The sequence below is a fragment of the Harpia harpyja genome, chromosome Z, assembly GCF_026419915.1.
Source record: "Harpia harpyja isolate bHarHar1 chromosome Z, bHarHar1 primary haplotype, whole genome shotgun sequence".
Taxonomy (NCBI): Eukaryota; Metazoa; Chordata; class Aves; order Accipitriformes; family Accipitridae; genus Harpia; species Harpia harpyja.
In genome coordinates this window covers 13,895,098-13,909,378 of record NC_068969.1, presented here as the reverse complement: position 1 = coordinate 13,909,378, position 14,281 = coordinate 13,895,098, and the positions used below count along the sequence as shown (strand labels likewise).

Below are 14,281 nucleotides of genomic sequence, written 5' to 3'. Positions count from 1 at the left end.
AGCAGACCCCACCAGGGGAAAACATATAAAAATACATATAACTATAATTTTTTCTAAGCGCCCCCGCTTTTGCCTTACTCTCGCCATCCGCGGCTGGCGGGCAGCGCACCGGCGCGGCTAAGGCGAGGGGGGGGCGGACGGGTGCCCGGCGCTGCGCCCCGCGGGGCTGTGCGCAGGCGGGGGCGGGCAGCGCCGCTCCCCCCGCCCGGCCCCGCCGCCGCCGCCGCATGCACCGCCCGGCAATAAAGCGCCGGGGAGCCCGGCCGCCCTCGGCAGCGCCGCTCCCGCCAGCCCCCCCGGGCCCCTAGAGCCGGTGTCGCTGCCCCGGGGGGCGGCAGCGCTGCCCTCCGCCGCGATGCCGGGCTGGAGGAAGAGCCTCGCCCTGTGCCTGCAGCGGATGCAAGAGGACGGTGAGCACGGCCGGGGGGGGGGAAGGAGGGCTGGAGGTGCTCGGGTTTACCCTCCACCTCGCCTTTTCCTTCTTTTTTTGGGGGGGGAGGGGGGCAATCTTCTGCTGGCATGGAGCTCCGCGAAGGAAAGGGCTGGAAGGGGGGGATGCTCTTCGTGCCGGTAAACTTTGCTGCAGCAGATCTGTCCTTCCATCCCCGGGCTTGCTTGGTCTCTGCTTTTTTTTTTTTTTTTCTGTAAGTGGTGGGGGCAAGACTGAGGGAGAGGTGGCTGCGCGGTCCTTTCTGGATATTTAGAGCGGTTTGCAGCATCTGAGCTCTAACTTTCTAAAGCTAGTGGTCCTGCTGTTTTCAGCTGGTAATTTTTCCCAGTGCCCAACTCCAACTGGGGATTAAAGGGTTTGCGAATTGCACGGAGGACGTGTCGCGGTAATCTGATTCCTATTGTGCTGCTTACTGTTGCTCACGGTGACTGTAAATTATTTTGTTTACATGCTCGAGAGTGCGGTGTTAAATAAATGCTGGACCTGCAGCTCACAGAAGTCGGGAGAAGACATCCACAAGGTGGCACAGCATAAGGGAGGTTTAAATCTTGCACTCCGGCTCCTGGGTTTGTAGATGAACAGGGATGAGGGTGGTGGGGAAAGTTTATGTCTCCGAAATGAAGTGCGGTTCCTATGTGCTTTCGTAAGACTCGGGTGGAGGAGCTGATGGTAGATGGGTAGAAGTAAGCGGGAACGTTTGTCTTACTAACCTTGGCCGCTTTGGTGCAAGCGGTTAATGGCAGGTTTTTTCTTTTGCATCCCTTTCCCTGACTGCCTGTCTAGATGGTGCACTGGTAAGCAGACTTAGCAAATATCTGAAGCGGCACTGTTGCATCATTTGGTGTGAGTAATGCAAAAAATCAGGGAATTCTCTGGTCCTGCTGGTTAATAAGCATGGAGAGAAATTGTGCTGTTAGGTGCCCTGTAAGGTGTCAGGACGGAGTGGTTAAGCTGCTGAGTCTTTTTGGTGCTGCTTCCTTGCTCCCATTGCTTTGGGAGAACACCACGTATTTCTCACGCTGGACCCCTCTGGGACCATGGCTTCCACCCAGAGACTCCAGCCACCTGAGACAGAGCTGTTAAAAATCTTGTCCTGTAGAAGAGTAAATCAATCCCCTGTTCAACACACCAAGACCTGTCAGCATGAATTCAGCCCCGTTGTGGTGCAGTGCTTTGTAATGCTGCCCTGCTGCAGCTGACAGGGATGCTCTGGCACCGCTGGACCAGGGACAGCTTTAGGGGCCTTATAAAAACACTTACAGCAGCAAGCTCCTGATGTACAGCTGTACTGGGTTAGCAAGTTTGCCAGGTTACTTTCTCTGTGACTTCATATGTATGTACTGGCTCTTGTCTCTGGGGTCTGTGTAATGCCTTTCCTCCTCATCTTCCCTCCCTCTGACTTCAGTCCCAGCACTGCAGTGAGTCTGTGACTGGTGTACATCCCTTCAAGTATGTTTGGGCATTTTCCCTAGTGACGTTGCATTTATTTCCACGGGTGGCTCAAGAGTAGTCAGTCTTTGGAAGTTAGCATTTAGTTAATCACAGAATGGTTTGTCTGGAGGAATAAATCTTGCAGGCTTGAGCTGATGTGCTGTGTAGAGGAGGAGGTTTATGCCTGCAGAAGAATGTGCTGAGTTTGTAGGGAACTTCTTTCCCCTTTTCCCAAGGCGACCAGTTTGATGGTCGTATTACAGCATATAACTGCAGAGGTAGCAGAGGAGGTATTTGGTAATGTTTTTGTAGCACTGCAGTGTTAACAGGTATGGTATGGGGTTTAACTGGATGCTAGAGAAGGTTTTGCATCATGTCATGTGTAACACTGTCAGGAAACCTCTGCAGGGTTTTCTTCAGATTTTGATTTTGCAAACCAACCTCCACCAGTCTATGAAGAAATACTGACTCTTGGCTTTCCTTATTCAAAACAAGTTATGTCTGCCTCGTTGACATCTCTATGGCTATGCAGATGTGGTAGTTTTTGTTTCAGGTCCCTAAGCCGGAGACCTTCTCCCCCAGGCATGTGTGCTCTGGCCCATCAGTGTGTTAACTTCCTCTGAGGACCACAGTACTCAAGTTTCCAAAAGAAATGCCCTGGTGTTCAGCAGGAGCATAGTTGTGATTAGAAGAGTGGTTATATTTTGGTTACTGAATATTAATGTGATGAGCATCTCTTGCAATTTGCAGCCATTCGGTGCTGGATTGGAAGCTTCATTAATCACAGTTGGTATTCAAAAGGTCAGCCGTGGTAGGTCACACAGGGAAATGCAAGATATACATGAACTGTGCTGAAGTATGATTGCCATTTCAAAACACCACCCAAAGTGAGTTTCCTTATGCATGTTTTGCCTTAAAATTTCTGTCCCTTGGGGGATGGGGGTGACTCCTGACCAGGGTGCAGAAATGCTTCATCCTGTAATGTATTGTTCCCCACCACAAGAGGGTTGTATATGGGATGTGCTACTCCTCATTCTGTTTCATGCAGAAAAAAATTGATGTTAATTGCTTGGAAATTCTTGGTGGAAAACGTGTTCCCTCCAGCCTATATTGCTAACAGCCCCGTTACTCCCAAGTCAGGGGGTCAACTTGCTTCTCTCTGTGTAACTGTGGGGTTGTCTTGGACCTGGGAGCGGAGGTTAGAGCATACAGCCTGGCGGTTCTGTCCATAGCTATGGATACAGAGCTGTGCAGCCAGATCTTGTGCTGATTTACCTCCCTGATAGCTGGTCATCTCTCGGGGCAGTGGAGAGAACTAGTTGGCCATGCCAGACCCTTTCCCATCCTGATTTTCCCCCATGGGCTACTGTCCTTTATACGAGGACTGCAGGATTTGGACTGTACCCTTGCTGCTCCCAGCCTTTTAGTAGCTAAAGAAGCAAAGGCTAATTTCTGCTTTGGGAGCATGAATGTATGTGGGCAGGTGGGAAAGTCTCTGAGGATTTTGGCACATCTGAGTGGCTGTAGAAATTGGATGCCTAGAAAGGATAAACTGTATCTTCAGACTGAGCAGTGGAGATGCTTTTATCCTAACAGATGAAAATAAGTGTTATCTAGATGCATATGACTTGTATAACGTGGGTCACAGTAGCAGGCGGACACCCTTTGCTAAACCTGAGACATTTTTCTGCTTCTACTGGGAGGGAGTACAGAGTTTGAGTGTAAATTTAGGTTGTTGATATAATTCCCCTTCCTCCCCCAGATGGTTTTCCTTCAGTAAAACTAGAAAATTTGACTCTCACCTTAAAAGTCCAATATGATTCCTTATGACACCCCCCCCCCCCCCAACCTCAAACCTTCAGAAAGACTGATGTAATGTGATTATAAAATGTGAAGTGAGTTACCCACCTCTTGCATGAATCATGGTGCAGCTGGAAAGAAGGGGGGGGAAAGGGGCAACTCGGATCTGCTCCAAAAAGTGACAATATTGCAGGATTGCGTTGCTGCTGTTTGCTTCCTTCCCTTGTATATGGCTCCGTGCTGGTTACCTTGGAAACAGCTGTAGGAGCATATAGGGGCATTTCGTTGCTGTGCAGCCATGGGCAGAGGTGTCCTGTGGTGTATGGGGAAAGGGAAATCCTTCGTGGTGCAGGTTGATTTGCAGGATGAGGGCAGCAACGTAAAAACCAGTTGCAATATCTCCCTTTCTCGCCTGCCTTTTCTTGCTGCAGGTGCAATTTGGCAAGAGTGGGACCCTGGGGAAAATTTAGCAGGGGGGTGGTTTTTCATGGTTTTGGCAGAGCTATTTAAATTTTTATAATGGGAAGGTAAAAATAACACAGCAGTCTGTCTTGAGGGGGTTTATAACAGCTGGGCTATAGACATCAGCTTTTTAGTCTGTCCTCAGAACAGTGTATTGGGATGTTTTGCTCCATAGCTGTGAAACTATGATTATGACTGGAAATGGGATTCTTCTTTACTTAATCACACACATCAAGGAGAAACATCCCAATAAGATGGAAATTTGCTGGTTTTACATGATTAGCAGAAAATTAGAAGATCTTTCACTGAGTTCCATGTTCTTTGTGGTATGCACACGTGATGTGTAGAATAACCAAAATAGAGTAACTGTTAAAAATAATGCGAATTGTCTTTTGTTCACTTATCCATAAACGTTTTGATCTTGCAAACTGTGTGGTGTGCATAACTTGAAATTGGTTGAGCTATTCTGCTGCTTAAAATTAAGTGTTAGCTGTTGTGCTTGCACATCAGAAATAATTCAGTCATTCAGAAAGGAGGTTTTTGTATTTATCAAGTCATCTTAGGACCATCTTTCAGTGCCAGGTTGAGTCTGTTCAGTTTTAATATGTTGCCTTACAGGGTCCTTTTGTCCAAACCTACAATGACATGATCTATTGTACTGTCACCTAATTTTCAGTAAAGAAATTCATCTGGATAGCTGTCACTTAAATAGTGTGCAATTGAACTGCTCTGTGGTTGAAGGGCTGTTATGTCTGTCCGCTGAATGCAGAGTATTAATATATTCCTGCATGTGATACTCATACTTTACAGTGTATCCAAGCTTTATCAGAGCTGAGGACTTGCACACGCACTGCTCAGGAATTTATGGGCTGCTGTTTGTTGGTAATACTTATTATACAGGCTACTGCTTTTAAACAAAATGTAAAAATAGAGGTTCTGACCCTCCAGTGAAGTGTGGTGGGGAATTAGGATTACTTGAAGGCTGTGGTGGTAATGCTTAAGGGATAATGTTCATTCATCAGACTGATGGGACAGCCAGAGCAAATCCTGCTAGACTTTGAAGGGGTCTTTTTCATTCATTAATATGTTGATGTGGACTTGGCACCTATCGAGCGAGGGAGCAGTAGCTGCACCTGAGTGCTATGCTTGCCTGCTCCCATCCTCGCTGGCTGTCACACTGTCATGCTGCACTGGGTTTGGGCTGCTGCTTTTGATCTTGTGCTTCAGCAATCATAAAATTTAGCTCTGATTGAGAAGTCCTGCACAACTTGAGGATGAAGCCACGAGGGTTTTATGGAGTCACTCTAAAGCCTTTCTGGAATTTGATTAAAGACCGAGATTGATCTTTGGCTTGTTTTTTGAAGTGGTCTGCCAGATTTTACAACCTGAATGTGATCCTGTATTCACACAATTTGGCCATATGAAACTGTACGGATGTCGTACAGTTCTGCTCATTCTCGCTTAAGCTGTTACACTCCATAGGGCTTCTTGCAAAGGAGTTTTTATTAGTAATATTGAGTGATGACACTCGGTGCTGAGCAAATGCATCCGCTGCAGTGGTTTGGCATGCTCTCCCTCTAGAGGTGCCAAGGTTGGAAAGTGTGGGGGGACCCTTTCAGGAAGCTGAAGACCTTGACGGAAACCATGAATTGTGGTAGCCAGGAGAATTTCAGAGTGAGAAGAATTGCCAGATCTGTCTGGATTCAGGCCATGCTTGCTGTTCTCCAAACCTGTTGGTGTTGCTATGGGCTCATGCCAAGTGTAGTGGAAAAGCACGTGGGCATTTCCCAGGAAATGGACACAGTCTTTGAAACTGTTCCAGTCTTGAGCTGTGATTGCAACTGCTGACCCAGAGGTCTTCTGATGCTCTGGGTTGCACTAAGATGAAGATTGCTCAGGTTAAACTGAGGTGTGTGGCAAGTCTGAGGCCAATGATCTGCTCTGCCTTTTTCATTTGCTGTTTGTCTCTTTTTAAGACACAAGTGCAGGGGAGCTGCTTAGTTATAACCACAGCCAGACCCTTGCTGGGTGGATAGGCAAAGGAAGGCTCTCCACCAGGGCACATGCTCTATGCCAGGTTATGTTTTTCTGTGGTTAAAACCGTGTAGGCCTTCCTATGGGTGTCCCATTTTAGAATAAAAATGACTAATTTAGGTACTTGACTTCAGTATAGTGGAATAAAATTACTTATTTTGAAACAGAAGTGAATTTATAGAGGTGTAAATGTAGTAGAATAATTATCAAGGTATAGCTCTATTGAAATTTATACCTTTGTAGATCAGCCCTAAGACAGTGAGGCATTTTTGGAGCTCTGTGTCATGTAAATGGAGCCATCTCTTCTAAAAGCCAGTCTTAACCCTTGAAGTTCAGGGCAGTGATCTATGCCTGAAAGGCTTGCGTAATGTCTAGAGCAAGTTGAAATCTTGCTGTGTTTTTCCCACGATGATTTCTTTTCCCAGAGGAGCCACACGTCTCCTGCTCTGGTGAATGCTGGTGATGACCCCACATATATGGGAACTGCTCCTGCGTGCACATCTTGGCCCAAATGCAGTTACACCATGTAAATATCTGTTTGTGTTCCTGAAATGAGTATAGCTACTGTGGATTGACACTGGTGTAACTGGGATTGGAGCATGGGCAGGGTTTGATCTGGAAAACAAATCCCATGCTGATGGCCTCTGTTGGAAATGCTTGCATCTCTTCTGCAGTGCTTGGCCTGGGTGAACTACTGTCCTGGTTTCAGCTGGGATAGAGTTAACTGTCTTCCTAGTAGCTGGTACAGTGCTATGTTTTGAGTTCAGAGCGAAGAATGTTGATAACACTGATGTTTTCAGTTGTTGCTCAGTAGTGTTTAGACTAATGTCAAGGATTTTTCAGCTTCTCATGCCCAGCCAGTGAGAAAGCTGGAGGGGCACAAGAAGTTGGCACAGGACACAGCCAGGGCACCTGACCCAAACTGGCCAACGGTGTATTCCATACCATGTGACGTCCCATCCAGTACAGAAACGGGGAAGTGGGGGGCAGGGATTCGCCGCTCGGGGGACTGGCTGGGTGTCGGTCGGCGGGTGGTGAGCAATTGCACTGCGTATCATTTGTACATTCCAATCCTTTCATTATTGCTGTTGTCATTTTATTAGTGTTATCATTATCATTATTAGTTTCTTCTTTTCTGTTCTATTAAACCGTTCTTATCTCAACCCACGGGTTTTGCTTCTTCTCCCGATTTTCTCCCCCATCCCACTGGGTGGGGGGGAGTGAGTGAGCGGCTGCGTGGTGTTTAGTTGCTGGCTGGGGTTAAACCACGACAACTACACACTGGGATAAAATATCTCCTCTTGGAAGGGTCCGCATTTTGTTCAGTTATACTTGATCTTCCCATGGACTCCTTCCATTGAGAGGAAAAGTAATGCTTTCAATTTAGAATTCAAGTAGGATTGCTTTGGGTTTTTTATTTTGGTTGGGTTTTTTTGTTTTGTTTTGGTTTGTTTTTTCCAGCCTTCTTGTTTTGTCAAGAGAATGAATTACCTTTTTTATTTTCTCCCATTTTCCCCCCACCCCTTTGTCTTTGGAAGATGAAGGAATTCAAATAAGATAACTAAAACAAATTTTACAATTATGTTGATTTCCTTGTTACTGGCTTTCCCCTTCATTAATGTTAGATGAACTTGGCATCTAGTAATTACTGGCTTTCGTTTTTGAGCCAGAACTATTTTCTGGCTTCAGCGAAACTTGATGATTCCACTGATAGCATTGGGAGAGCTGCTTTCCATGGGGAAATTAATTCAAACATATTTTCTTCTGACAACTTCAGGTATTTTGCATCACGACCACTCTGCATTTAAGGAGAAGGGGGCTACTGTGTGGTGTTTGAGATCAAGGAAATGCTGTGCATTAAGATGTGGTTAGATCTGTGTCTTATCTGTGTATTTAAGTAGAGGTGTCAGTGACCCTGCCAGCTAAACTGCTGTGTCTTGATGAGTAGAAAACTTTTGCTGAGGCTGCAAAATAAATTCAATTCTACACTCTTCAAGTTGTCTATGAAGTAACACACTTTTTTGCTTAGCAATAATTTCCACTGCGAATAGGGCATTATAGAGCTTTCATTCTAGCAGTTTTATTAACCATGGCTGCTGCTTTGTTGCCAGAGTCAGAGGCTATTCTGAGTGTTTATTTGGATTATAGGTGTTGTCACCTTTTCTTGTACATGTGATGCTGTTAGTCATCTTGGTGGCACTTCATTTATCTGTGCAGAGAAATAAAGGTCTTGGCTCACATTTGAGTATTACCTCACAGAACCCGAGGGGGGAGCTGCTACTAGAGGCAAGGATTACATCAAACTTGAGAGATCTCACTTGGTCCTGTGGGATGGAGCTGAGATTGGCCTCTGGATTTTTTTTTCTGTCTTCCATTTAAAAAAAAATAAAAATCTTTTCCTCTCTGTTCTCGGGGCAAAGTTTAGGTGATCTGACAGTGTCCAGGCACAGAGGGCCCCTGTCTTACTTTTGGTCCCAGTTTGACAAGAGCAGTCACCACAAAAGCAGTGTGTAGTCTTGGGGGCGGGGGAGGTGGGAAGGGACAGGGATGATGATGGGATGGGAGGTCTTGTCTTCGTTTCCATCTCCTTGCAGCAGAGTCCTTGAAGATTTAGCAACAAACAAGATGCAAAGAAACAAGGAGAAAAGTAAGAGAAGCAGCAAACTGTTGGGCAGTGTGACCCTTTTCTTACTTGGTACCAATGTGCTTTTGTGATGCACGTTCAGTCTTCTCTATGTGTGTTTAAGGAAATGATGATGTGTCCAGGAGTGAGGACACCTTCATTAAAACCATCTTGCCCAGATCCATTGCTTTTGACTACTGGAAGTCAGGGGAAATTCCCTGGGGCTGTCACAGTGGGATGAACTTAGCAAAGAGCTGGGAGGATGAGTTAGTAAATATTCATAGCAGCTTGTCTCAGGGCTGTGTGTTAATCCTGAACAGAGGTCACTATTGATAATGAATATTTTGTTTCTAGATTAAATGTTCTTTTGCTTACTTTCATTTTGGAATAAGAGGCAGTCAGTCACCTTATTGTACATGCAGTCATGTCCATAAAGAAACCTCATGAACCTCCCTTTTGTGATGGGAGGGCAGGTAGATCTGTTTGAGGCATGAGCAGTGCTGCCTCTCAGTCTTCTTTCCCCTTGGGAGCATTATCTCTTCACCCTTCTTCCATGTCTGGTTTTCCCCTTCATGCTGGGGAGATATGTGGTCTCTTTGGCTGGCAGCCTTCACTGACTTAGAAAAAACCTCTTTGTAGCCAGCATGCTGTGAGGTCTTGTTCCTGCAGGATGCATCTCTCCAAGGTCCCAGGAGAAGGACAACTCTGATGTGTGCTTGGTGAAGGACACAGCTGCTCTGAGCTGGTATGTGGTTGACCTGCACACCTTATATGTAGGATTTGGACATAACTGACAGCTCCTTGCCTCTTCTGTACCTCTGTCTAGAGATGATGTGGACCTGTGGATACTGTCACTGCAACTGTCAGTGCTCTCATTTGCCTCCTTATTCCTGTCAATGGCTGAGGCCCTTTAAACTGCATGAGGTTTTGTGGTTTGGTTTTTTTTCCATAATAAGGAAGTCTTTCTAGACCAATAAGAGGGAATGGAGGAACAAATCTTAAAGCTAATACTTAGTCCCAGGAAAAGTGGGTGAATGACCAGTGGCAGAGCTGTCAGCAGCACTGGAGGAGATGAAAGACAAGTGTTGCTTAAACTCTGCACTGCAAAAAATCAATACAAGTTGCTGGAGAGTGAGTGAGGATGAAAGAGAAATAACTTGGTGTTCCTGCCTCTTTTTTTTTTTTTTTTAAATAACACTTGCAAACAGCTTTTGAGAACTGGCTTGAACTGGTCTTTAACAAAGAAGCCACAAGTCATGGAAGTTCCTTCTTGGTGGGTTGGAAGGTAGCTGCAGATAACACGTTTGGGCTCTGTCCCCGCATGGGGCTGGAGGCTGGTGTGCTGCCTCTAGGTTTTTTCAAATGAAAGCAAAGTTCAGGCATGCCATAAATCCCATGGCATGTGTTTAGATGAGATATATTGATGCTGTGATCATGCTCCAACTTACTGGCCATGTTTTGCTACTCCAGCATGTTTCGCAGGCTGTCCCTTTTACATCCTATCAAAACACCTTGTGCAGTAGCACCTGGTTGCATTAAATAGCTGCCATGTTCCCCAACAGATCAGGTTGTGGTCCAGTGGTAACTACAACAATTCCAGTGTGGCTAGCACTTATTAATTAGTTGGTTAGTATTGGGGATTGAGCCACAGGCCTTTTGTTTCTGTGCATAGCTCTGTTCCTGACTGAGTGTAGGGCTTTGAGTAAAATAAAATTATCGTTTGGTTTCTCAGAGTGGTGGGGAATTTTCTCTGTCAGTTGAGATTAATGGGACTAAGGAGTTCTGTGCCACTCAGAAAACTAGTCTGCATGCCCCGGTCTTCACATCTGCAGAACATGGATAATGACTACACTTTAAAAGGTTTTGATGCTCAGATCAAAACAGATATGAAAGTGCAGTTATTGAGTGTAACTTCACAGCTGCCTCTGCTTAACATCTTCATACTCAGAATTAAGCCAACTGTGCCAAATATTTGGAAAAATGACCAAAATGTGGTAGAAAATGCCTTTCTGGCATAGGATTGCAAATCTGTTGCAACACACAGCAGGGCAGAACAAAAAGTTCTGTTTAAGTGGGTAAAAATTTCCCTCTACAGTAATGATCTGTATTGTGAGTTTACCAGCTATCTAATCTAGTTTCCATCCGTTACATCAAGTGATAATCCTCTAGCAAATTAGGTGCTGTTAGCAGCATTTCTGTCAGCTTGGGTCTGGCTGCACATCTAGGCAACCTGCCTTTGAGGAATTTCAAAATTTGCCTTAGTCAGTCATGCTGCTTCCTCAGCCTCTGGAGACTGCATTTCAAATGTAACACAAAGCTGAGCTGTCTGTCTTGCTTGCTTAATTGTATTTATTCTGCTTTTCCTCCCCCCACGACCTGCCAAGGGTGTTTGGCCATGTGTAGGGATGGTTTCTGGTTTTGTTTTTTTGGTGGTTTTTTTTTTTTTTTTTGGAATAGCCATTGTAATTGGCTTTTTGGCATATCCTGTCCTACTTTAATATAATTCCTTCACTGTCGCTGTGCTTACACATGGGCTTGTTAGTAAGTGGGCTGGGGATCAGAAAGCAAAAAATTTGCAAACCAGGCTGTGATGCTCGGTTTCTCTAGGGCTTGCTGTAAGGTGAGGCTTGCTGGCTGTACCGTGTCCTTGCCTGGGGACGGGCTGTGCAGCAGCTGTGTGCCTCCAGCTCGCAGAACCAGGCTTGCTCTGTGATGAGCCCCGTGCTGTTCTGGCAGCCGGCACTACCCTTGCACTTTGGGGCAGCCTCTTGCCAAGGGTCACGTACTGCCTGGGAGTAATTCAGTGACAGGCAACAATGCAACGAATGCCATCCAGTTTCTGCCTCTGAATAACTAAGAGGGAGTGTGGCTTTTGGCCAGGGAGCGCCGTCCCCTGCCACCCATCTGCTTCCCTGACTGTTGCTTGAAGCAGCTGCTCCTCTCTGGGAGCTTTCTGGCAGGGCACGGGGACACTGATTCTCCAGCACCTATCATTGCCTTGCCACTGGCTTATCTAGTGAGCTTAAAGTCCTCAGGGTGCCATTTTTCTGTGCTGCTTTTCTCTCCCTCAAAATCATGCCTTGATGTTTAATTGCAAGCTGCAAGATTGGTTCTTAGTTTCAATGCAGTAGTGGATATCATGGAGGTGGGAGCAAGGGATGGGCGCTAGAGGAATGTGGAGCGAGGGGGCTTGTTTCCCTGTTATCTCCCTCCACAGCTGTGAGTTTCTTCTAGAAATCCAGCTCTTACACAGCTGGCTATAGACTGGAGGTGCCGTTCAGCAGCGTGCAGGGAGAGCAGCGTCGAATCACACTGCAGGGAGATCCCTTGTGCTCGGGTCTTGGCATGATCGGCATGCTGTTAAAGCCCCTGTGCAGAAGTAGGAGATCTTTTCAGCAGGGTGTAAAGGAAAACCACTGACAAAGCAGCCCTTGCGTTACAGGGGCAGGTGGTGATGGCTGCCTCTGCAGTGTTTCAAAACAGCTGAGGAATTCCCTCTGTATATGAACATGTGCAGGTTTTTATGTGAATCTAGTGTGAATTGGCTCTAGAGGCTTTTCATAGTCCCTGTGTATAATAGTATAATGTAATATTGTTATTAGCTGTGCCCCTGTACAGTCGAGTAGTCCAGTATTTGACCTGCTGAACCTCAACAACAAGTAAGTGAAAGCCAGGAAAACACCCAAGAGTTGTGATGGCCCCCAGCTTTGCAAACTCATCTCTGGACACCGTGCCCCACTGCAAACTCTGCTGCTTCCCCACCTGCAGCTTTCCTCACTCAGAGTTTCCAGCTGGAGCCCAGCAGATTTCCCGTGACGAACCACTGTTCTGAGCTGATCTGACAGTCGGTGTGTGAGTCCTGTTTCCCATCTACCTGTCACCTCCTCAGCCTGCTGCTAACCAGCTGGGTTGGTTAGCCACCGGCAAGCTATTAAACCCTTAAACAGTTTTGACACAGTGAGTTAGTCAGGCTCACAAGTTAGAGGTGAGATAGACCCTATCATACAACACAAATGCTTTGATCTGTGCTGTGAGAGGAGAGCGTTGCTGATGGTGTTTTGGGGAATGTTATGTGAGTAAAGGGGCAGAGCTCTTTGAAGAGTTTTTGTTGGTTTGTTTTGGTTTTTTTTTTTTTGAGACCTTTCCCTCTTTTATGCATAGGAACTTGAAGTAGATTGGAAAAGAACAATTTGGGGATGGGTAGGGGGAGTAGGAAAACTCATTTATGCAGCCATGTAAGCCAGAGAATGGCAGTGGTTTGGACTGTGCCATGGCTGGATGGGTTTATTGGACAGTGTAGCTCTCTTCTAGTGTATGATATTCCCATTTCACTGTATGAGAAGATAGACACAGATCTGCCCAACACCCACAAAAACTCCTTTGTGGAAAGATGTCCTCTTTCCAGGAGGTCTTTGCTTCCCACCAAGAGAATAAGTCCATCTTCCTGGCCAGCTGTGGTGACCCAGCATTGGAAGGGACCTCTGGGGTCTATCCCTGTAAGTGAGATGTTAGAACACTAATCATCCAGGATAATACTGTTTCAGGAGCTCATTGATTTTTAGCGGAGGGAAGTGAGTTAAAATGATGAGTCACTGACCTATTCGAAAATGAACAACCTTCTCAATGTCATTAGGAGCTGGTAACAGATCATCCTGGACAAGAGCTGGTGAAAGGGGATTAAGGGGTTCCCTTGTGCCTGCTGTTGCTCTGCAGTTGTGCTGTTGCACTCACAATTTATTTATTTTTTTTTTTTTTACAGGTGAAGAAGCAGAACACCTTATATAAAAAAAGCCAATGACTTTGGTTGGTGTAATTGAAATTGTAAGAGTCTAATCCTTACTAGTCCAGCTATAATTGTTACAGAAAAAGAAAGAATAATAATGCAGTTAAAATTGTTATACATGCACGTTACTCGCCAGGGGGGATATGATGCTCATATTGATGGTTTCTTCTTCAGTTAGGATCTGCTTGGGGTCATTTTTGTTTGCTAAGACACTTTCACACCTTTGCTCATCAGTCTGCAGCTCCAGGTTATGCTACAGTTTATGTATGCTGGATGCTATTTGTTCTCTTCATTATCCCTACAAGCAGTTTAGTCCAGCTCCAGGTGTGCATTTCTTTACCTGATCACGGGTAAGTTGTTTAGAGCTGTGGAGTCTCCAGTGTCAAGTCTGTGTCCCATCGCTTGCCATCCTGTGCTGGTTTTCCCTTCTGTCACATCCTACATATCTGCTGTTCGAGTGTGCTATTTCTCTGCACTATTGTCATTGTGTTGGTCATAAATATCTATTCTTCATAGAATATCTGCTTGTTACGAATGCCCACATAAAATTATGGTTGTACCATACAGAGATGTACAACAAAGCCATAGATACCAGGTCAATTAGAGAAATTGCTGCCACAGCTGAATCAAGTAAAACAAAGCTGTAGGCAGGTCAAGAAAAGCTCAGACAGCAAGCCTGGTGAGCCTCAGTGCTGAG

At 45.7% G+C, this 14,281-nt stretch overlaps 1 protein-coding gene across 1 annotated transcript in view; it reads left to right on the top strand.

The window, feature by feature from the left end:
• The first annotated feature begins 219 nt into the window (after positions 1–219).
• GRIP2 (glutamate receptor interacting protein 2) overlaps positions 220–14,281 on the top strand; it is a 294,431-nt gene continuing 280,369 nt past the window's right edge. Inside the window, exon 1 of the mRNA XM_052777590.1 lies at positions 220–410. Coding sequence (XP_052633550.1) covers positions 356–410 — 55 coding nt within the window. The 5' untranslated portion in view covers positions 220–355. The remainder of the gene's footprint in view (positions 411–14,281) is intronic.